At 45.7% G+C, this 23,546-nt stretch overlaps 2 protein-coding genes and 1 long non-coding RNA gene across 5 annotated transcripts in view; 2 read left to right on the top strand and 1 right to left on the bottom strand.

Moving 5' to 3' along the window:
• Positions 1–120: 120 nt before the first annotated feature.
• On the top strand, positions 121–1,960 carry LOC310694448. Its single transcript, XR_014519713.1, has 2 exons — positions 121–1,361; positions 1,460–1,960. It is a non-coding gene; the product is annotated as an uncharacterized lncRNA (long non-coding RNA).
• MRPS21 (mitochondrial ribosomal protein S21) lies at positions 1,749–7,290 on the bottom strand. Of its 3 annotated transcripts, none has more exons than XM_083477472.1 (3): positions 7,136–7,290; positions 5,385–5,546; positions 1,749–2,311 (listed from the first exon to the last, which is right to left on the bottom strand). In XM_083477472.1, exons 2-3 carry the CDS (start codon positions 5,465–5,467, stop codon positions 2,131–2,133), a joined length of 264 nt encoding a protein of 87 aa, XP_083333598.1. In that variant the 5' UTR covers positions 5,468–5,546; positions 7,136–7,290; the 3' UTR covers positions 1,749–2,130. The 3 variants fall into 3 exon arrangements, with proteins under 3 accessions (XP_083333598.1, XP_083333599.1, XP_083333600.1); XM_083477473.1 differs by having other exon boundaries at positions 6,199–7,143; XM_083477474.1 differs by lacking the exon at positions 7,136–7,290 and adding an exon at positions 5,934–7,122.
• Positions 7,291–16,184: 8,894 nt separating this feature from the next.
• Positions 16,185–23,546, top strand: part of LOC310694277 (uncharacterized protein) — a 160,976-nt gene continuing 153,614 nt past the window's right edge. Inside the window, exons 1-2 of the mRNA XM_083477378.1 lie at positions 16,185–17,765; positions 17,832–18,276. The gene's annotated coding sequence lies outside the window, so the exon portion shown is untranslated. The remainder of the gene's footprint in view (positions 17,766–17,831; positions 18,277–23,546) is intronic.

Here is a 23,546-nt window from a genome sequence, read left to right on the forward strand (position 1 = left end):
GTATGCCGCCCATATGACTGGGCAGCTCCCAGCAAAATAGTAAAGCAGCGAACATTAAAAATTTCCCTAAACAGGGCTGCCATCTGATGTCTTCGGAAAGTCAGGTACAATGGTACCTCGGGTTACATACGCTTCAGGTTACAGACTCCGCTAACCCAGAAATAGTACTGTGGGTTAAGAACTTTGCTTCAGGATGAGAACAGAAATTGCGCGTCAGCACGGCATCAGCAGGAGGCCCCATTAAACTGGTGCTTCAGGTTAAGAACAGTTTCAGGTTAAGAATGGACCTCCAGAACAAATTAAGTATGCAACCAGAGGTACCACTTGTAGTTGCTGCCACCATTCAGGCATCCTGGAGTCAAATATATAGCACCACCTCTACAATCACATCCCAGGTGCTCTCTCCGGATCCAGCCCTGGCGCTCCTCTCCCCTAGAGTGCGGCATTAACCCATCCATTTTGCATCGATCTTTTTGTGCTTCTCACTGCAGTAGGGTGGCTTCCCACTAAAAGCCCAACTCACTCACTTCACAGGAGGAATGGATAGGGAAGGGAAGGGAAGGGGACATTTGACACCCCAAAAGAGTGTTTTTAATGGTTTGTCTAAAATAGAACATGGCAGAAGATCTTATGTTAAACCAGATGCACAGCCCACTAGTTCCCCATTTTGTGGATAAACGTGGAGGTTTTATTGAAAACTAAATTAACTCTCTTTCTTCTCTTTATATACAATTGCTGTTTCAAGCTGCATTGCACACTCCTTTGTTCCGCAGTTTCCTCCTCCCTTTCTTCTGTATTCTTGTTTGCACCATCATTTTTACTGCATTCTGTATTTGCTTATGTCTGTATCCCTTCTATTATGAAAAATGACCCAAAAAATCATTTTCTTTTTTTAAAAGTAGGCCACTGAACATTTCATGAGCGAGTCATAGTTCAGTGGAAAAGAACCTGTTCTGCATGCAGAGGATGCCAGGTTCATGTCTCAGCATCTCCAGGTAGGGCTAGAAAAAAAGACTCTTGTCTGAAACCTCCGAGAGTTGCTTCCAGAGCACACAAACTTCTGCTAGCTTGATCAAAGCTGATTCTGCATAAGGCTGCTCTGTGTGTGTGTGTGTCTGCAGCATGGGGGTGGGGGAGGTAAAGAGACCATGACTTGCAAAAACCCTATAATGTAGTCCTGGCAATATCAGAGGTGGGAGGTGGGCCCAGGCCAAGAATGGTTAACAACAACTCTGCTGAATAGGCTACTGTAATTATCCTGGAAGTGGCTATAAAGAGACAATTTAAAGCAACCTTGGAGTGCAGCCTACTTTTGCTAAGCGCTGTTATGCAACAACACCTTTGTGCAATAAATCAGGGGTGTTGAACAGTGTGGTGCAAGTTATATACCTGCTCCCTGCCCCCAAACCCAGTCAATTATAGACAGTATTATGCTAGATGGACCAAGAGTCTGGCTCAGCAGAAGGCAGCTTCCTCTGTTCCACTTCCAACAATGGGGAAACCCAGGCAGATGGGCAGGGTATAAATAATATATTACTACTACTACATCCTTGCATGCTGTACATCTTTCCTTTACATTTTCTCCCCTTTACCACGTTGAGTATTTCTTACTTTAGCCCTTATCCAGACAAGAGCACCTCAAAATTGCTTTAAAAACTGATTGTTTTATTGGCCTCTGAAAGAGAAGTCCATTAAAATGGCCGGAAGCTGGACATAAGCCAAGTCAATAAGCAAAGCTACAATGAGAGTGTCTGTCAACTGTCGAGGGAGAAGCCTCTTTTTATTTTTTTAAATGTTTACCCAAGAAAGCAAACATGCCAGCATGTAGAACTATATGCAACAAAGTCTCTGCTTCGTGTATTAGTTCTCCCAGCAACTTTTGCTTAACACACAAGATATCAAAGGGTAACACACTAGTGAAGTTTGTTGCTGACAAACAATATAGAATGTTGATTTTTTTTTTAAAAAAAAAAGATAACATAAAAATATTTTCAAACAAAAAAAAATGGGGAGTCAGTCTTTCAGAGATCCCACTGAAGTGGATGGGGGGTGTTAGCTTTGCTCAGAAAAGTCATAAACAGATCATCTCGGTTTTGCAGCGGTTACTATGCTTGGATGTGCCTTCCAAGCTCAGCAACCGAGCCAGGGGTCTGAGCGGTTCTTCCGCATGAGGAAGTTGATCTTTCGAGCCATTTCCGTGTTATAGATCCTCCGGCACGTCTCGTACGCCTCCCGCTGCCTCTTGCGGCAGGGCTTCTCATAATACCGTTGGCGCTTGCTCCTGTCAATGATCCCGTCCATAGTTAGGACCCTGAGCAGAGAACAAAAAGAAGAACAGGGTCAAATTCTTGTCAGATGAGGCCAGAATCAGGCTAGCAACCCACCATCTTCCTCTGTGCCAAATACAGAAAAGCTGATAGCTGCCAGCTGTATCCAACTCCCACTCTAAAAATACAGAACTAAAATAACCACCCTCCTCCTCTTCTTTTTTTATGCTGAAGCACTTTAGAGGAAATGCCATAAAAACACGATGATCGTGCTGAAGACACACCTTTTCACCCCAGCCTTTGACACTTGAGATATGTATTTTTAGGACCCACCCTATTTCCGTGACTGTGATTTGTTTGAACAGCTTGTAGTGTTGAATTTTAAATTGCTGGATCCCGCCCTGGGACCTGATGGTGAAGGGCGGGTGATAAACTGAATCTTTAATCATCATCACCATGACTTGCAAAGTATCTAGGCCACCAAAAATTCTCTAATATCAATTAGGGCTATCATAATTTTGGCAAAAGGACATCTTACTGGGGCAAGGGTCCCCCCCCCATCCTGGTTCCAAACCTGAGATTCAGGCAAGGCGATCTAGGGACTCGCAGGAAGGCTGTAAAATAAAATAAAAACAGCCCCCACCAATAAAAGCTGGAGACCCAATGCATTGCAATAGGCTGGCGGGTGAGAAGGAGAATTAGGAGGTGAGGCTGCAATTATGGAAAGCCATATACAGTACTGAACACCTTTGTAGCTAACCAATCCTGAGAGGCTGACAAATGGAAGCTGGATAGTGGCTCAGGGAGAGCCCTGCAGATTCGAATCTCACTTAGCCAGCAAGTCATTCCCCTGTCACAAAATCAGCTCTCTCTGCTTTGCAGGATGAGGATAGTATCAGCTTACCTTACAGGGCTATAAGGTAGCTGAGACAAAGATATTTGCCAATTATTGCATGGACCCATGAGACTCCAAAAACTATTCAACGGCAATTCTCCCAGGCATGAATTGTAAGATGAAATCTGCAATTTATTTCTGCGCAACAGAAGCAGCAGCCCAGACAGCTTTAAAAACGAAACAAAACGAAAAATATAAATGCCAATTTTCTCTTTATGAGAGTTTAAAAGCAATTCTGGCTTGCTCTGCCTCGTTTTGCATTCACATGGCCTGGGAGGGCCAGCCTGTCAGGGTTGGATGAAAAATAATCCTGAATGAGCTCCAAGCTCCGCCCACCAGCACCCGGCACCCAACGAGAGGGAGCTCGGTGGCCCCCTCCACCCAGCGGGCCAGCCAATCCCGAGGCCAGAGGTTTCTCAGAATGGGCTTATGCAACCTCGTGCACATCCTTGCTCCTAGTCTCATGGGCTGGGACTGTGAGGGAAGACACATGTTTGGCTAGCTGGCGACACAGGCATCTGAAGGGAACATGCAGAGGGCGCAGCAAAAAAAGCTACACACACACACACACACCGGACCACAGCAACTGTACTTCTAGCTATTTTTAAACCCTTCAGTGGAAGCCTGAGAAAAATGCAGAGAGAGGCAGGCGAGCTATCAGAGGGGAAATCGCTTCCCCCGCAACCAGGAAGCAATTTGCTCCGATCCTGCAATTATCCCCGCTCTCTGAGGAAAGCTCCCTGATGCATCGCAGGTAGCAGGGAGGTCAGGAACGATTGTTTTCTCAGCCTGCCAAGACGCTGCCGTGTCTGGTGTCCTTGCAACTTTCTGCCTTCTCCTTCCTGGCCCCACAATCCAAACTTCCAGCAGAATGTGGTGGGCACACATCCCCAAGCAATTTGGACGTAAAGGCCTTTAGGTTTTATAGCCTATGCAATTCTGTCCATTGGACAATTTTGTTTTCGCAGCCGGCACATGTATCATAACACAGGTCTCTTCAACCTTTGAAGCTCAGGGCTCACTTTTAACCCAGACATGCACTTGGGGACTCGTTTCTTAATCTTTTACTAAATATTTGCATGGGTCAGGCCACATCGCAGTTGCAGGTCCACCGGCTGAAGACAGGTGTTGCAAAACATTCCTGCAGCCTCAAGCATCTAGTCCTTAGTCATTCCTGAGCCCTCTCATTCTCTCCCTGTCTCACTCAACCCTCCTTGCATTTGCATGCAATCTAAGAACAGAGGAAGCTGCCTTATGCAGTAAATCTCTCTCAAAAACAGGTAATATTTCATGGGAACAGGGCATAGCCCATCTCCCCATCACAGACCCACAGCTGGTATCAGACACTAACCAAGAACAAAAATGCTTTTGGGTTACCATGCCATGGGCACCCATTTTTGCTGGTCACCCACCCTCCACATTATAGGCAGACATTGCAAGATACATACACACACACCAATAAAGTTCTGCAACCAAGTTAAGTACCACTTGAATCCCGTAAAGGCACACTTTGCAACTCAAAAGCCTGAACACTCATATAGCAGCAGGCATTGGTTCCGAAAAACAGAACTCAAGCTATTTGTATATATATTTTTAAAGCATACAGTCTGAGCCCATCATTTAAAAAGTTCCATTTATGATATCCAGCCAGCAGAGGGCATGACAGCCACATGTTGACTAAAGCTTGCTTACAAGACAGCATTACAAGTCACGACTCTCCCTTTCTCCTGAAGAAGGTTGCATAAAACCACCTAACTTGACAACACAAGTCGCCTACGTGCTTTTGCCCTAGCAGTCACACATGGCTGCTCAAAATACAACCAGGAAATAAAAGCAAAAGCTACTCATTCAACTCATAGAAACATTGTGAAAATGACCCATGGATGGTTAAGTCCAGTTGAATCTGACTTTGGAGTGTGGCGCTCATCTCACTTTCAGGCTGAGGGAGCTGGCGTTTGTCCGCAGACAGTTTTCCGGGTCATGTGGACAGCATGACTAAACCGCTTCTGGTGCAACAGAATACTGTGACGAGTGCCAAAGCGCATGGAAACACCATTTACCTTCCCAACACAGTGGTACCTATTCATCTACTCACTCTGGTATGCTTTCAAACTGCTAGGTTGGCAGGAGCTGGAGCAAAACAATGGGAGCTCACCCCATAGCACGGATTCAAAACATTTCAGCCAGTCCTGGGGCGCAGCAAGGCCAAAGGATGTCTTTACCTGTTGAGGACTCGATAGGCAGCCTCCACATTGCCATTGGGCACCATCACTGTCCGAGCGATGAATTTCAAGTGATTGGCCATTTTAGGTGTAGCTGTTTCTAACTCCAGGAACTGGAGGCCATCAGCCTCTGGCCCAAACAAGAGACTCTCCAAAAGATACCTTAAAAAAATAAAATAAAAGGACACCTCACAGCTAAACATAAATAAAATATATTGGGGGACTACTGTTAGATGCACAAGAGAGTCCTGGTTCAAATCTCTCTGACCCCCATCTGCAATATACATTTAAAATTTTCATACCACTTTTTTGACAGGCATTGCTCCCCCCAAAGAATCCTGGGAACTGGACTTTGTTGTGGGTGCTGAGAGTTGTTAGGAGACCACCACCACCCAGGTGTCCCTCTGACTTCGGTGCCCCTTTTGTATTGTTTTTGAAGCCTTCTTACAAATCTGGGGTTTCTTTGTATTGTTTTAAAAACAATCATAGCTGTTTTAATGACATGACTACGAATTGCTTCAAGATATACACGTAAAAGGCAATTCATACCTAAAACAATAATAATTCTAAGTGTCTTTTGTGGGTACACAGGCCTTTGGCTTTTTATTATTGGCTGCCTCCTTCAGTGGGTGGGATTTTTTTAGTCCTGCCTTTAGAAAAATATGAATGAATTTTCTCTGTTTTTATGCTGGTGTTAAATGCCTATGTTATTTATTTATTGCTGTAAGTCACTTTGAGATACTTGAAAAAGAAAAAAAGGCAATACATGTGATAAACAACAAAATTCAATAAATTATTATAATAATAAATGTACCAAAGTAATCATTTCTCATTTGGCTGTCCAGTTGGCAGATCTCAAAGTAGATCCACACAGAGTGCTGAAACTCCAGTCACCTTTTTTTAAAAAAAAAAAAAGAAGAAGAAGAAAATACTGGCTTTCTCTGCTATTTTCTCAGTTCTTGACCCAATTCTGAAATTGTGAAAATCAGTATTATTATCCAATGCTAACTCCTACTCAGAGCAAACCCACTGAAGTTAAGAGACATGACTAACTTAGGTCCATTGATTCCAACAGGTCTACTCTGAGTAGAAATAAGCTGGAGGCAACCCTCGGCTGTTTTCATTGCCCCTTCCAGGCTCTTTGGGGCCACCTAAACAAATTTACCTGACTATAATAAACAACATAAAATTATGTACGAAGGGCAGGATAATGAAGGGAGGCCCTTCACACACACACCCCAATTTGGAGGAAACTGTGGAGGGATCTCCCCCTTTTTGGGGTGACCTTGGGCCAGTCACTCATCTCTCAACCTAATCTACCCCACAGGGTCGCTGTGAGAAGGTAAAACGGGAAAAAGGAGGGGGGGTTATGAATTTCCCCCACCTCGACCTCCCTCGGAGGAAAAGGTGGGGCATGAAATAAATCTTATTTCAACAAACGAAATAAAACGGGGAGCGCCCGAACTTCTCCCGTCAACTGCAAATAACAAAAAATAAGGGCAGCCCCCTTCCCCCCTCAATGGGGAAGGTTAACCCCCCCAAAAAAATAATAATTTCCACGGCGACAGGGAGAGGAACAGTATCTTTCGAGGGAACCGCCACATTATTCTTTTTCAGCCCGCCTCCCGCGCTTCCTCCCGGGGCAGCAGCTCCTAATAGAGGCCGGGGATGCGCGCGGCCTATGGCGGACCCGAAGGGAAGCGGGGCCAAGAGGGGCTTCCTCGCGCGCCCCCAACAAGGACTACACTCACCCGCCGCTGGAGTCAGGACGGAGCCGCAAACCGGAACCGGAAACGCGTGTTCTCCCCCCCTTCTTGCTTCTCCGGCCCTCGGCCTAGTCCTGGTCACCATGGCAACGGGATGGCCTGCTGGGAGAGGGGGAGGTCAAACTCCTGCGCTAAAGTTATCCTTTCCAGTTATCACCGAGTAGGGACGGCCTCCTTACTGCTATTTTCGGTTTCCCCCCCAATAAATAAATAATAATAATAATAGTTGTGGTGGTTGTTTTGTTGTTGATGTTTTTTTTAAAAAAAAATTCTTGGTTTTCACAACATTATAAACAAACAAACACATAAGACAAACATAAATCGTAGCCTTATTGAAAATTACACTTGTTAACATTGTTAAGTGACTTCCTCGCTTCCCCTTGGTTGAATTTCATTGCATGTCCTTTTTAACGGTTTTCCAAATCACGGTTCTTATAAAATTCAACTTAAACATTAACATCCTTAGATCTTCACATTATAAAATTAAACATATTAATTCGACACTTAACATAAATAAAATCCTGAGCCAATTAAGTATCTGCAAGCTGTTTTCAGTTCATTTAACTTAACATATTTAAGTAATCATTAAATTTAATCCACTCTTCCTGATACGCCTCCTCCTCCTGGTTGCGGACTCTTCCGGTTAGGTCAGCTAGCTCCGAAAAATCCATCATCTTCATCTGCCATTCTTCTTCTTGTTGTTCTATTCCTTCCTTCCTTCTTTCCTTGCTTCCTTCCTTCCTTCCTTCCCCGCCCATCTGGCTGGGTTTCTCCAGCCACTCTGGGCAGGTTCCAGCAAAATATTAAGATACAAAAATTCATCAAATATTAAAAGCTTTAGACTAGTAGTCTAAACATTTAAAAGGCCATATTGGAAATCACTATCCTGCCCCTACCTAAGAACATTGCATGATAAATAAAAGAGCCAGCAATGGCTCATGTTCAGAAAGAGGCCTTGTACAAATATATAAAGCAATAGCATAAAGGGGGGGGGGGGGAAGGAGGCAGAAAAAAACACCAACCCCATAGCAATAAAATGACTAATAACTCTATGAATAAACGAATTAAGCTCGTTGCTGATTTATCAATAGCTTTCCCACTGCAAGCTTTTTTTAAAAAAAAAAAATATCAGCCAATAGTCAATGCAAAACTATATGTGAAAATAAAAGCATTGAACTATCCGTGGCTTCTCAACTGCTAGGCAAATCTTTTATAAAATAAAAATAAAAAACCAGTGCTTAATAATTGTATACTGTAATATGTAAAGCACAGGTTTAAGCATTTATTATGTGTGCCTGCACTGATTTTTTTATTGTTATGTATTGATGGGTTGATTGAAATAAATAAATAAATAAATACAGGCTTGCCTGGCAATTAATAACCTTTTTTTTTTTTTTTTACAACAACAAAAATGTTTTTTCCACACAGGACTGAGACAGCAGCAGTGAAAGCCAACTGACCCTTGAAACAGAACTTTTTGTTGTTTAGTCGTTTAGTTGTGTCCGCCTCTTTGTGACCCCCTGGACCAGAGCACACCAGGCACTCCTGTCTTCCACTGCCTCCCGCAGTTTGGTCAAACTCATGCTGGTAGCTTCGAGAACGCTGTCCAACCATCTTGTTATTCATAACCAATCAGTTATTCCATTTTGATTGGTTCAGAAAACAGAACTAGCACCATGCAAATTATTTTCTTCAGTCATTCAGGTATATTGACATGCATGGATTGGCTATTGCTTTAGCGGCCAGGAGGGGGAGCTAGGACTTTACAGTACTTAATTCTGGTGTTCAGTGCATTCTGGTTAACCAAAGGACAGAGAAATCAACCCATCTGTAAAGTATGTCCCATTTCAAGGTGGATGGATGGAAAAGAGGGCAATATTTAAGTGGCTCAAGGTGTGATGCCGAGAAAGGGGGTTGTTAGTTTAAAAAATGTATTAAACACACAAAATACCTTATATAGACGACACAATACACAATATTTCTTCTTCTTCTTCTTCTTCTTCTTCTTCTTCTTCTTCTTCTTCTTCTTCTTCCTATCTGACCTTCAACCTAAGCTCACAGGGCAGGTTAATATTGAAATTGCATAATATCATAAACAGTTTCAAACAATTAAAGAAATGCAAACATTAAAAGCTAGGGTAAAGAGGTGTGTATAAATTAATAAATTAATATAACAATGCACTATTAAAAATAATAAATAATCTAAACTGCGATAACCAAGGACAACTCTCATGGTGTTTTATTATTGTGGTTGCTATGGCTGTAGATTCTTTGCAGGCTTCGAACTTGGTTTAAAGCTGCCCAGAGACTGGTCTGTATCAGGTGATTAACAAACTGAACAAATGAATAACACAATGCTGGCTGCTATTGTTAAGCTTCAATCTTGACATAGCACGGTCTAAAATATGATACACTTAATTATCCTTCCAGTGCAGCAGCAAGAAGGCATCAAATGATGATTATGATGATTTTAAATACTTTTGGAACCATGGACTCAGCTACATTAGTACAGTGGTACCTCGCAAGACAAATGCCTCGCAAGATAAAAAACTCGCTAGACGAAAGGGTTTTTTGTTTTTTGAGCTGCTTCGCAAGACGATTTTCCCTATAGGCTTGCTTCGCAAGATGGAAACGTCTTGCAAGTTTGTTTCCTTTTTCTTAACACCGTTAATACAGTTGCGACTTGACTTCGAGGAGCAACTCATAGCACGCGGTGTGGTAGCCTTTTTTGAGGTTTTTAAAGACTTTGGTGATTTTTGAAGCTTTTCCAAAACTTTCCTGACACCGTGTTCCGCAAGACGAAAAAAATCGCAAGACGACAAAACTTGCGGAACGAATTAATTTCGCCTTGCGAGGCACCACTGTAAAGAAAAAGTGTTTGAATGCGCTATAAACATGCACCAGCAGATGGCACCAGAGAGCAGCAAATTTTCCAACACAATTTTCCATAGAGATTTTTTTCTTTTGTTAAAACGGTCTAATTTCTGACTTATTTCTAGTGGACAACCCCCCCCCCCGGTGCATCCACCCCCCTGATGCATTTTATGGGTGATATGCACTAGGGTCCTCGTGAGAGTACCCCAAATGGAAGAAATGTGTAGAAGTCTGTTGTCTGTAGATGGAGCATCCCAGACCCTGAAATTTCAAGGCACAAACTGGAGACCTAGGGTGGGACCCTGATGATGTCAAGGGAAACACCCCCCCCCCCAAGATGTCACAGGGATTGGCTCCACGGACAAGTTTATTAGGAGAGGGGAGCAGAGGAGGGCAAACCCAGAGTATGGATGCTATAATTTGCACCCAACTCCTGCAGTGCCCACCTGGACATTCAAGCCCTCCAGATACCACCTGGAGACTTCAGGACAGACCTGGAGGCCTGGTAGGGGCATCTAGCTTGTCCCAGAGTGCCCCCATACCCCTGTTGTTGTTTAGTTGTTTAGTCGTGTCCGACTGTTCGTGACCCCTTGGACCATAGCACGCCAGGCACTCCTGTCTTCCACTGCCTCCCGCAGTTTGGTCAGACTCATGCTGGTAGCTTCGAGAACACTGTCCCACCATCTCGTCCTCTGTCATCCCCTTCTCCTTGTGCCCTCCATCTTTCCCAACATCAGGGTTGTTTCCAGGGAGTCTTCTCTTCTCATGAGGTGGCCAAAGTCTTGGAGCCTCAGCTTCAGGATCTGTCCTTCCAGTGAGCACTCAGGGCTGATTTCCTTCAGAATGGAGAGGTTGGATCTTCTTGCAGTCCATGGGACTCTCAAGAGTCTCCTCCAGCACCACAATTCAAAAGCATCCATTCTTCGGCGATCAGCCTTCTTGATGGTCCAGCTCTCACTTCCATACATCACTATTGGGAAAACCATAGCTTGAACTATACGGACCGTTGTTGGCAAGGTGATGTCTCTGCTTTTTAAGATGCTGTCTAGGTTTGTCATTACTTTTCTCCCAAGGAGCATGCGTCTTTTAATTTCGTGGCTGCTGTCACCACCTGCAGTGATCATGGAGCCCAAGAAAGTAAAATCTCTCACTGCCTCCATACCTCACTGCCCATACTCCTAGGTAATACTAATACACCTGAGAGCCCCCCCCCCAAAAAAGGCCTTATGGGGACAGGTTGCGTTTCACATGCCTATCTCTGGGTCATAAGCCTTCTGGCAGAAAATGGAATTAGTACAATCTCTGAGGATTCCTCTGACACGCAAACCCACAGCCCAGAGAGACGAAAGCCAATCCCCTACTAAGGCCTCCATGCACTAATAGGTTCTGACAGAGGCGGGGGGCAGGGGGTGTAGAGACCTGGCTGTGATCCCATGATTGACCCGAACCATGAGTGGAGGTGATTGGCACAAAGTGCATTTGATGAGAATCGGTTTATTTTCCCTGAGACACACGGCACAAGCTGCCGGTCAGTTTTCTGGCAGAGGACTCTTTAGCCAAGGGGAGTCATTGTCAGGAGAAGTTAGTGGCTCCTTTTCTAAACTACACACATGGAGCCCTGTGTCCATACAAACTCTTTCCCCAACTTGCAGACCGAGTGTCCCTGTTTTCCCGGGACAGTCCCAGATTTACAGAAGCCGTCCCAGTTTTGATCCCAGAATGCCCCGCTTTTCCTTAGTGCACCCCTCTTTTCATCAGAGAAATGTTGGAGGGTATGGAATCATGCGATCCCTGAGACAAGGAGATAAGTAACTATACAACTTTCATAGAATCATAGAATCATAGAGTTGGAAGAGACCACAAGGGCCATCGAGTCCAACCCCCTGCCAAGCAGGAAACACCATCAGAGCACTCCTGACATATGGTTGTCAAGCCTCTGCTTAAAGACCTCCAAAAGAGGAGACTCCACCACACTCCTTGGCAGCAAATTCCACTGTCGAACAGCTCTTACTGTCAGGAAGTTCTTCCTAATGTTTAGGTGGAATCTTCTTTCTTGTAGTTTGGATCCATTGCTCCGTGTCCGCTTCTCTGGAGCAGCAGAAAACAACCTTTCTCCCTCCTCTATGTGACATCCTTTTATATATTTGAACATGGCTATCATATCACCCCTTAGCCTCCTCTTCTCCAGGCTAAACATGCCCAGCTCCCTTAGCCGTTCCTCATAAGGCATCGTTTCCAGGCCTTTGACCATTTTGGTTGCCCTCCTCTGGACACGTTCCAGTTTGTCAGTGTCCTTCTTGAATTGTGGTGCCCAGAACTCGACACAGTACTCCAGGTGAGGTCTGACCAGAGCAGAATACAGTGGCACTATTACTTCCCTTGATCTAGATGCTATATTCCTATTGACTTTAAAAGACATCTGTACAGGGCAGTTTTTTAAAAAAAATGTTTACAATTTTATTATGTTTTTACATATGTTGAAAGCTGCCCAGAGTAGCCGGGGCAACCCAGTCAGATGGGTGGGGTATAAATAATAAATTATTATGACTATTATTATTATGGAATAAAGATAAAGGGTAAAGGGACCCCTGATCATTAGGTCCAGTCGCAGACGATTCTGGGGTTGCGGCACTCATCTCACTTTATTGGCCAAGGGAGCCGGCGTACAGCTTCCGGGTCATGTGGCCAGCATGACTAAGCCGCTTCTAGCGAACCAGAGCAGTGCACGGAAACGCCGTTTACCTAGTGGTACCTATTTATCTACTTGCACTTTGTGCTTTCGAACTGCTAGGTTGGCAGGAGCAGGGACCGAGCAACAGGAGCTCACCCCGTCGCGGGGATTCGAACTGCCAACATTCTGATTGGCAAGCCCTAGGCTTTGTGGTTTAACCCACCGCGCCACTCGCGTCCCTCTATTATTATGGAATAGGATGTCCCTATTTTCACCAGAGAAACGTTGGAGGGTTTGGCCTTGCAGTGCAGAGCTCGAAAATGCCACTTCATACATTTTAAGTTCTTAAACCATAAACTTTGCAAACCAGCGAACAAAGTTCTTTAGCCGCATCCTTAGAAGCCGGCATCACCCAACAATTTGCTGATTTGGCTTGAGATTGGCAAGTCCGGTTTGGCTGCCTGCTTTTGACATGTGACGGTGATGTGTGCTTCTTGTTAGTCACTGCTTTCTGACGGTTACTGACGGTGTACTGCTGACTGGGCAAAATTTTCAAGGGTTGGCGTGGGCTTTTTTGATGCATGCACCCCTCTTCTGCAAGCCGAGTTGCACTGAACTGTCCAACAATATGATAGGTACCGTATTTTTCACTCCATGAGACGCCCTTTTTTCTTACTAAAAAGCAAGGGAAAATGTCTGTGCGTCTTATGGAGCGAATGCGTGGTCCCTGGATCCTCAGGATTTTTGCATTGGGTCACCCCAAATTCACCATCAGATCACGTAGCATGTCCATGGCTACAGCCTGCACCAAAAAAACTCAAGCACCTACTGTTGCGTGGGGCCACAATGGTGCAAAAATGTGGTTACAAAGCACGGATCCACATGGATCCTCAGGATTTTTGCATTGGGTCACCCCAAATTCACCAGCAGATCACATAGCATGTCCATGGCTACAGCCTGCACCAAAAAACCACGCACCTACTGTTTCGTGGGGCCGCAATGGCGCAAAAACGTGGTTACAAGGCACGGATCCACATGGGTTCTCAGTATTTTTGCATTGGGCTACCCCAAACTCACTGTCAAATCACATGTCTGTGGCCACAGCATGAACCACAAAAATTATACATCCACTGTTTCATTCAGACTATTTTTTTTCTTGTTTTCCTCCTCTAAAAACTAGGTGCGTCTTATGGTCAGGTGCATCTTATGGGGCAAAAAAGATGGTATCTTAAAATACCCAAAGGACTGTCTGTCCCATGGAAAACAGAGCAAGCTTGCTTTCTGCTGCTCTGGACGGTAACGGCTCCATGCCAATGGGTTCAAATGATGGGAAAGGAGGTTCCGACTAAACATTAAGAATAACTTTCTGGTAGTAACAGCTGTTCAACGGAAGAACAGACTGCATAATAAGGTGATGGACTCTCCTTCCTTGGAGATCTTTAAGCAGAGGCTGATTGGCCGATCTCCCAGGGATTCGTTAGCTGTGCTTCCAAGCATTGCAAGAAGTCCGTCTAGTTGATCTTTGGGGGCAAACGTCCAACCTAAAATTCTCTGGCTTAACTGCAGCATGCTTTCAGTATTATGAGTAACTTTCTAAGGAAATTGAAGTGTACCCATTGGAATCATTAATGCCCATTTATCTCAAAATACCGACATGAAGCGTTTTTTTGTTTTAAACTGAAGTTTATGCAGAAAAAGCGAAAACGAAAAAAACAACCCGAAACCAAAGGATGGTATTGCTGATCTACTCAGATCCTCAGAGAACAGTCAGCACCACACATGGAGAACTGATCCTTCGCAACACTGCAGAAAAAGTACAGTAACCTCTGCGTTGAAAGCCAAGGCTCCCAGCCAATAGCCAATACCCAGATTTGCAAGCAGATACATGACAGGTGTCCACACACACAGGCCAAACTCCACTTTGATGCATGGTGCGTCAACTAATTGAATCACGAACCTGTTGTCGTTCTTTCAAGGTAGAGGCCTTCATTACAGAGACACAGGCAGCGTCCCTGAGCTGCAATTTCGCCTGGATGGTGGTCACCTAAATTGATGGAGTATGGAGGGCAGGGGCTAGTTGGACTGCAAGTACAGAAAATGGCAAGCAAAAAGGATCAGATGGCTGAAGCAACTCCCACGTAAGGAAAAGTTGCGGCGATTGGAACTTTTCAATTCAGGGAAAAGACGAGTAAGAGGTGACATGATAGCTTATAAAATTCTGCGTGGCATGGAGGAAGCGTAGAGAGGCAAGTCCCCCCCCCCCTTTCTCAGCACTAGAACTCATGAAAGCTGAATGTTGGGAGATTCAGAGCACATAAAATAAATGGCTTCTTCATGTAGTGCGTAGTTAGACTCTGGAACTCCCTCCCACATGAGGCCACCAACTTGGTTGGTTTCAAAAGAGGACTGGGCTAATTCATGGAGGAGAAGGGCTCGGTCCAGTATACATGAAGGAGCATCTCCACCTCCATCGTTCTGCCCGGACACTGAGGTCCAGCCGAGGGCCTTCTGGTGGTTCCCTCATTGCGAGAAGCCAAGTTACAGGGAACCAGGCTGTCAAGGATGAGTTGTGAGTGCTAGCGGAGATAAGAGTCCGGGAATCCAGCCATATTTACAAAGTTTTATTGCTATTTACAATCAGCTTTGAAAGTCCGTTCTGGTCATGGCAAGTCAGTTGCCTCGACTGAAGTTGCTTTCGGTTTTCCCCAGCATAACCACCTCCTAAGCCCAACCCCCCTCCTTCCTCTCTTACCAGAGTGGCTTGGCCCTGGAAGTACCTCCCCCCTCTCAGATTCATTGCCTCCTGACAGCCTTTCGTCACCTTCCTCGTCCGAGGAAGAACAATGACTAATTAATTGAGGTTTGTCTCCATACGTTCCCATTCTTTCTCCCCTACTCTGCCTCCCATTCCCTGACACAGGCAGAGGGCCTTCTCGGTGGTGGCACCCGCCCTGTGGAACGCCCTCCCACCAGATGTCAAAGAAAAAAACAACTACCAGACTTTCAGAAGACATCTAAAGGCAGCCCTCTTTAGGGAAGCTTTTAATGTTTAATAGGTTATTGTATTTTAGTGTTTTGTTGGAAGCCGCCCAGAGATGGGTGGGGTATAAATAAATTATTATTATTATTATTATTATTATTATTATTATTATTATTATTACCAATTGTTTCTGAATCCCAGTTGCTGGAGACTGCAAGAGGAGAAAGAGAGAGCTCTCGTGCTCAGGTCCTGTTAGGGGGGTTTCCCATTGGGGCATGTTTGGCCACCGTGAGAGCAGGACACTGGACTAAATGGGCCTGTTTTGTCCCGACCCAGTAGGCCTCTTCTGATGCTTTGGTGGAACCTCCAGGTGCAAAGGCAGTCTATCTGTTATTTTATATAATTTTATTATTAATAATTTCAATATAACAAATTATCAAAACAAATCATCTTCATTATTTCCCCCCCTTTCCCCCCTCCCACCTCTCCAGCAACTCTCCCTTCCTCCCTGCCAAAACTTCCCTCAGCTCCTCTCTCTGATTTCTCAACTTATGTTGTCCTCTGCATATTGTAAAATTGTATACATCCTTATATTATCTGTCTCCTACATTAACCCTCAATAAATTTGCGTATGTTTATTCAAAACCTGCCAAGGAGTCCAGTTCATTTTGTTGCCTTTTTAAATAATTTGTAAAAAAAGTTCCCATTCTTCTTTAAAGTCACAGTTGTCCTTATCTCGCAATTTGCATGTCAGTTTCGCCAATTCCGCATAATCCATCAATTTCTCTTGCCACTGTTCTTTTGTCTGGGTTTCCTCATTCTTCCATCCTTGTGCTATCAAGACTCTTGCCGCTGTTGTTGCATACATAAATACAGTAAGTTCTTTATTTTCCTTGGCAGCTCTTGTCCTACAATCCCTAACAAAAATGCTTCTGCAAAGGCAGTCTGTCTGGATCCCTATGTTTTATGGGGCATTTGGCCACTGTGAAAAGCAGGGTGCTGATCCAGAAGCCAGGCCCTTCTTAAGTTCTTATGCCACTGTTGTTGTTGTTGTTTAGTCGTGTCCGACTCTTTGTGACCCCCTGGACCAGAGCACGCCAGGCCCTCCTGTCTTCCACTGCCTCCCACAGTTTGGTCAAACTCATGTCTGTAGCTTCGAGAACACTGTCCAACCATCTCGTCCTCTGTCGTCCCCTTCTCCTTGTGCCCTCCATCTTTCCCAACATCAGGGTCTTTTCCAGGGAGTCTTCTCTTCTCATGAGGTGGCCAAAGTCTTGGGGCCTCAGCTTCAGGATCTGTCCTTCCAGTGAGCACTCAGGGCTGGTTTCCTTCAGAATGGAGAGGTTTGATCTTCTTGCAGTCCATGGGACTCTCAAGAGTCTCCTCCAGCACCAGATTTCAAAAGCATCAATTCTTCGGCGATCAGCCTTCTTTATGGTCCAGCTCTCACTTTCAACCATCACTACTGGGAAAACCAGAGCTTTAACTATACGGACCTTTGTTGGCAAGGTGATGTCTCTGCTTATCCTCCCCCAATTCCTGTTTTACAGGACAGAGAGAGAGAGAGAGAGAGAGAGAGAGAGAGAGAGAGACGTTCTCCTTGCCAAAGCATCCCTCCTGCAAATTCCCTGGCGAAACAGCTGGTTCACCCACAAGAGTTCCCTGTGGGTGATAGAGAGCAGCAGCTGCTTTTGATGTGGGCTGAGACCAGACTCTGCGGTGCCTCTTGCAAGTCGGGGCATGGACCGCCTCACCTGTCAGCATCACGAGGCAAAGAGGTGAAGCCAGACACACCTGGAACAGGTTGGGCTCCCGAAGCGGGCAGCAGGTGGAACGCACGTGCCCAGGCTGTCTCTCCCACTTCGGAGCCTGCGATGGGCAAACCTGTCCATCTCGGCTTTCTAATCTCTTCCCACATTGCTTTGAGATTTACCTGGCTGAAAGAACTGGCTGCAGCTTTTTCCTGCATTGGTTACTTCAAGACTGGATTGCTGCAGTGCACTCACTGTGGGGCTTCCCCTCACGCTGCAGTCAGAAGCTGCGGTCAGTGCAGAATGCTGCAACACGATTGCTGACAAGAGGGAGGCCTTGTCAACATAGAAAACCTGTGCTCAGAGCTGCAATGGCCACGGATTTGCTACCGGGTCTAGTTCAAGGTGTTAGTATTAACATATAAAGTCCTTAACAACTTGGGACCACTCTACCTGTGAGATCGCCTTACCCCATTATATGCCCACTTGACCGCTGGAACTCCCTGCCTATAATAATAATAATAATAATAAATTTTTATTTATACCCCGCCCTTCCCGGTTCACAAACCGGGCTCAGGGCGGCTAACAACAAATTTAAAACACTTAATTGATGCAACAAAATACGGTATAAAACGTGAATACAGTAACGATCAATTCAGAATTGAAAAATCAATTTAGGGGGGAAATCCATCCAATAAACATTAGATGATCACCAGGGCTAGCTGGCTAAATTAGTCCTATTTGGACCAGCGAGGAGACCAGGGGAGAATTAGCTGTGGGATCCCAGAGCGGGTAATCTTCATAAAAAGGGGAGGGGGAGGGAAGGAAGGGGAATAAAAGATCAGGCTAAGTTCAAGTTGAAAGCCAGGTGGACTAGCTCTGTCTTACAGGCCCTGTGGTTAAATCCTGCAGGGCCTTGGTCTCATGAGACAGCGCATTCCACCAGGTCGGAGCCACCACTGAGAAGGCCCTGGCCCTGGTGGAGGATAATCTAACTTCGTTAGGGCCTGGGACCGCTAAATTATATATCAGGCAAGCAGCTTCACTGGACTTTCTGGTGTATGCTAAAAACATTTTTGTTTAGGCAGGCCTCCCAGACACGTAAAATGTGGAGGTAAGTTTTAATCAGCTTTTAGTTTATTGCTGATTTTATCTTTTGAATGTTTTAAAGAGTTGGTTTTACTGATAATGTTCTATTCTCTTTGTAGGATTTTTATTTTTAAACAGTCAAGAAGTGTATCAAGTTTATGAAATAAATGAATGAATGAAAACTCATTTAAATGAAATTCACCACCACTGCCAAGACACATATTTTGGGATGCAATTTTGCCCGAAAAGGCACCATTTTGCATAGCCATATCCTGTAATATAATGCATTTGTGTATGTTCTTATCACAAATCTAGAAATTTGTAAGCGCAACAGGTTATTCAGTGGGGGTGTTTTTGTACGCATTACTAGGCTTGCAAAATTCAGAAGCGTGCAGATTTCAAAGGACAGCCGAGTTTCAGCTCTCCTCTTGTTCCAGAAACATCTAATTAGGGTGGTTTGCTTTGAAATGCAAACGGAATCCAATTTCTCCCCCACCCCAAAGGTGGAACAAAATTCCCAGGGAAGCGCCCTTTGCAATGCGCCCAACCCAGCTAAGGGGCAGAATTCAAGTCTCAGAGGACAGGACATCATACAGAATGGCAGGAAGCAGACTCCTCTGATTGGATACTCTGAGTTTATGGGTGCCTGTCCTCTCAATTCTGCCCCACTGTGATTGGTCCAGGCTCCTATTGACCCACAGCATGCATAATCCTCCCCCTGCCCCCTTGCTATCACAGAGAATGAGAGATCAGCAGCCATAGCAGGGAAGCCCAAGTTGGTCACTTCCAAGGCCATTTTTAAACTTGCCACACCTAACCAGCTGGGGGAGCCTGGGATTCTGCTGCAAAGCTTGGAGCTTAATGTACCCCTTTCCGCAGGGTCAAGTTCACTGCATGTACAGTGTTAAAGGAAAATATTATGAAAATGATGTATAGATGGTACTTAACCCCTGTAAAACTAGCAAAGATTTACCACAAGAGTCATAATCTATGTTGGAAATGTAGAGAAAAAGAAGGTATCTTTTACCATATGTGGTGGACTTGCCCCAAGGTGAAAGACTTCTGGGAAAAGATTTATAATGAATTGAAAAAAAATGTTGAAATATATATTTATTAAGAAACCAGAGGCCTTTCTACTTGGAATAATAGGTTTGGAATTGCCCAAGAAAGATGTTAGATTGTTTTTGTATGCCACTACTGCAGCTAGAATTTTGTTGGCCAAAAAACTGGAAAGCACAAGAAATACCAACAGTGGAGGAATGGCAGATGAAGATGATGGATTTTTCGGAGCTAGCCAACCTGACTGGAAGAGTCCGCGACCAGAAGGAGGAGTATCAAGAGGAATGGAAGAAATTCAAAGACTATTTAGTTAAATATGTTAAAATAACTTAAATAGAAATACTTGCGGGTATCAGATTGGCCTAGGATTTAAATATGTGATGTCATAGAATACTATGGATAAAAGTTAAAATGAAAAGAAAGATGTTAATGGACTAGGTAAATTTTATGTGAACTCAGTTTTGGAAAACTGTTACAATGATTTATATGGAAACTCAGGAAGGGGGATTTGAGGAAGTCACTTAACAATGATAACAAAAGTGGAATTTTTGCAGTCAAGATATGTGTTTGTTTGCTTGTCTTTTTCTTTTCGATGTCTTCTTTTTATGTTTGTGGATATGTTTGTTATAAATTTGGAACCAACCCCCCCCCCAAAAAATGGGGGAAAAATGTACACCTTTCCTCAGCAACGGCACCACAGGTGAGCACTTTTGCACACCAGGTGCTTCCCACGAGACAAGTGGGGAGAAGCCTGCCTTTGCATCCAGAGATGCAGAGCCATAGGCGCCGACTCCATGGGGCTTGAGGGGGCCCGAGCCCCCTCAAAAATTCGTTTGGGGGGGGCTCAGCCCCCCCAATAATCTCGGGCGGCGGTGGGTGCGTCCGCGGCTTTTATAGGGCGCCCGGCGCGCACCAGCTCGATAACGGGCACCGGCGCGGCGGGGGGCGCCGGGCCGGGGGAGGGGGCGGCCGGCCTGTCTCCTTGGCAACCCCATTGAGCAGCGCCGGCTCCCCCGGGAGGGCCATCCCCCCCCCCCGCGCCGCCGATCGCCAACACCGCCGACGCTGTGGCTGCCCGAGCCCGAGCCCGAGCCCGAGCCTGAGCCCGAGCCCTACCCGAAGCCCGAGCCCGAGCCTGAGCCCGAGCCCTACCCGAAGCCCGAGCCCGAGCCTGAGCCCGAGCCCGACCCGGAGCCTGAGCCCGAGCCCAAGCCCGTCAGTCAGTCAGTCAGGAAGGAAGGAGAAATGGGGAGGGAGACGAGGGAGGAAAATTGCGCGCAGGGTGAAGAAAGGAGAAGGGCGAACGAGACGAGCTTCCAACCCCAAAAAGGGCTGGAAGACTGGGAGGATGAAGGATCGGGAAAGAAAGCGACGCCTTCCCCGCCCGTGACGTCGCCCGCTTGTCATTGGCAGCGCAGCGGGCGCCCAGAGGGGCTGGGCACCGGCGCAGGGCCGCTCCGCAGCCACGGAGGACAGCTGCACGGCTAGCAAGGTGCGCCGCGTAGAGCGCGGCCCTTGTGTGGCCCGGTGGCCAGGCAAGCTCGGGCGGGGACCCCCATGCGAATCTAAGACGGGAGAAGAGGGCAGAGCAAAGGGGGTCCCTTCCCCAACCTCCGGCTCTGAGACTTCCCTGCGCCCCAGAAAAGCGAAAGGATTTTCTCTTCTTTGTTTTTAATAAATATTTTATTAAGTTTTCAAATACAAAGTTAGAAACATACACTGAAGAAAAAAGTAAAAGAACAAGAAAAAGAAAAAAAGAAAAAGAAGAAAAGAAAACCAACCATTCAACACATTTTTTATATAACTAACTGGACTTCCTCGCATCTCCCTTACCCTGCATTCTTTATAATAAAGATATCAGCAAATTATTACCTTGTTTCGTACCTTATTTTGTACTTTTCAAATACTATACCTCTAAATTTAACATACTTTTCATCAGTTACTTATATCTTAAATTAAACATAGTATTACCTTAGATTTTGACCTTTTCTTACTTAAAATATAATTTCCTGTTTCCCAAATCTAATTGCTGAAGCTATAGTTTCCGAATCGTGTAAATTTTTAACATTCATACAACTTATATTGTTTTTGTAAATAGTCCTTAAATTTTTTCCAGTCCTCTTCCGTTGTTTCTTCTCCCAAATCTCGGATTCTGCCAGTCATTTCAGCCAGTTCCATGTAGTCCATCAATTGCGTCTGCCACTCTTCCAGTGTGGGCAAATCTTGTGTCTTCCAATATTTTGCGATAAGTATTCTTGCTGCTGTAGTTGCATACATAAAGAAAGTTCTATCCTTCTTTAACACTTTCTGGCCAACAATGCCCAAGAGGAAGGCCTCTGGTTTCTTGGGAAAGGTATACTTAAATACCTTTTTTAACTCATTATAGATCATTTCCCAGAAGGCCTTCACTTTTGGACAAGTCCACCAGAGGTGAAAGAATGTCCCTTCAGCCTCCTTACATTTCCAACATTTATTATCAGACAGGTGATATATTTTTGCAAGCTTGACTGGGGTCATGTACCACCTATAAATCATTTTCATAATATTTTCCTTCAAGGCATTACATGCCGTGAATTTCATTCCGGTGGTCCATAACCTTTCCCAGTCCTCAAACATGATGTTATACCCAATATGCTGAGCCCATTTTATCATGGCTGATTTGACTGTCTCATCCTGAGTGATTTTCTCTTCAACCTGCCCTCCATCCTCTTGCAGAAAACTCTTTGCCTGCCCTGCCCGTATCTCGTTTTTGCTTTTTAATTCCACACACGCACCCTTCGGACTTCGTGGCAATCGGGCGCGCGGGTGCGTTTCCTAAGAGAGTGAGGACCCCCGCCTCCTCCCCACCTGCTCCCTCGCCAGCCAGCCAGCCAGCCGCGCGCCCTAGCCGGAGAGCCCCGGCCGTCCCCGTCGCGCAATCGGCTGGATCTCCCTTCAGCAGGCCGTGCTCACAACTCGGCCCAGGGACCCCCAGCAGCGGATCTCCGGCTCAGCTGAAGAATCCGGCAACAAGCCCCCTCCTCCCCAATCGCTCCGCCAAAATACGCTCCAAAACCCCCCAGATAGGCCGCCGGCCGCCAAGTCTAGTGGCGCCCTGAGCGAGGGTCTCTCCCCAACACCGCCACCTCGAACTGCGTTCTCCCGGCTACCCGAGCGAACCAGCGGCAGGACCCCGGTATGGGCCCCCCCAATATTTTTTATAAGTCGGCGCCCCTGTGCAGAGCTTTTGGGAGCCTTATCTATAAAAGAACCACCTTTTTCCCTTGGGGAGGAGAGGAACTCACATTGCTAATGGAACCCGCCTACTCAACTAACCTGCTCCACTAATTGTCCTCCCTAGACCTGGGGAAAAACGTAAGCAGGTAACACACCAATTACAAAAAGGCCAGTCAGTGTGTGAAATGTTTTGAGGTTGTGTTAGAGGGACACGGGTGGCGCTGTGGTCTAAACCACAGAGCCTAGGGCTTGCCGATCGAAAGGTCGGCGGTTTGAATCCCCGCGACAGGGTGAGCTCCCGTTGCTCGATCCCTGCTCCTGCCAACCTAGCAGTTCGAAATCACGTCAAAGTGCAAGTAGATAAAATAGGTACCGCTCCGGCAGGAAGGTAAATGGCGTTTCCGTGCGCTGCTCTGGTTCGCCAGAAGCGGCTTAGTCATGTTGGCCACATGTCCTGGAAGCTGTACGCTGGCTCCCTTGGCCAGTAAAGCGAGAGGAGCACCGCAACCCCAGTCGTCCGCAACTGGACTTAACGGTCAGGGGTCCCTTTACCTTTCTGGCAAATTCCTCCCACCCTGCACCTCCACCTGTGGTTTGTAGAGCTACAAGATGGGATTTTTGTTGGGTGGAGGGGAACTAGAATGTCCAGCCAGTGGTGTACAAACTTTTTTCAGAGGGCCAGATTTGATGAAGTGAAGGGCCGTGAGGGAAGATATTAACCTTTTTTTATGATTTTAAAGTTGTTGACCTTTTTTT

The sequence above is a fragment of the Podarcis liolepis genome (genome assembly GCF_965112155.1).
Source record: "Podarcis liolepis genome assembly, chromosome: 15".
Taxonomy (NCBI): Eukaryota; Metazoa; Chordata; class Lepidosauria; order Squamata; family Lacertidae; genus Podarcis; species Podarcis liolepis.

Bases quoted from the DNA above. Each gene is read 5' to 3' on its own strand.
- MRPS21 (XM_083477472.1), bottom strand. From the start codon at position 5,467: ATGGCCAATCACTTGAAATTCATCGCTCGGACAGTGATGGTGCCCAAT. The intron at 2,312-5,384 runs GTAAAGACATCC...TTCTCTGCTCAG, and splicing joins GCCTATCGAGTCCTCAACAG to GGTCCTAACTATGGACGGGA.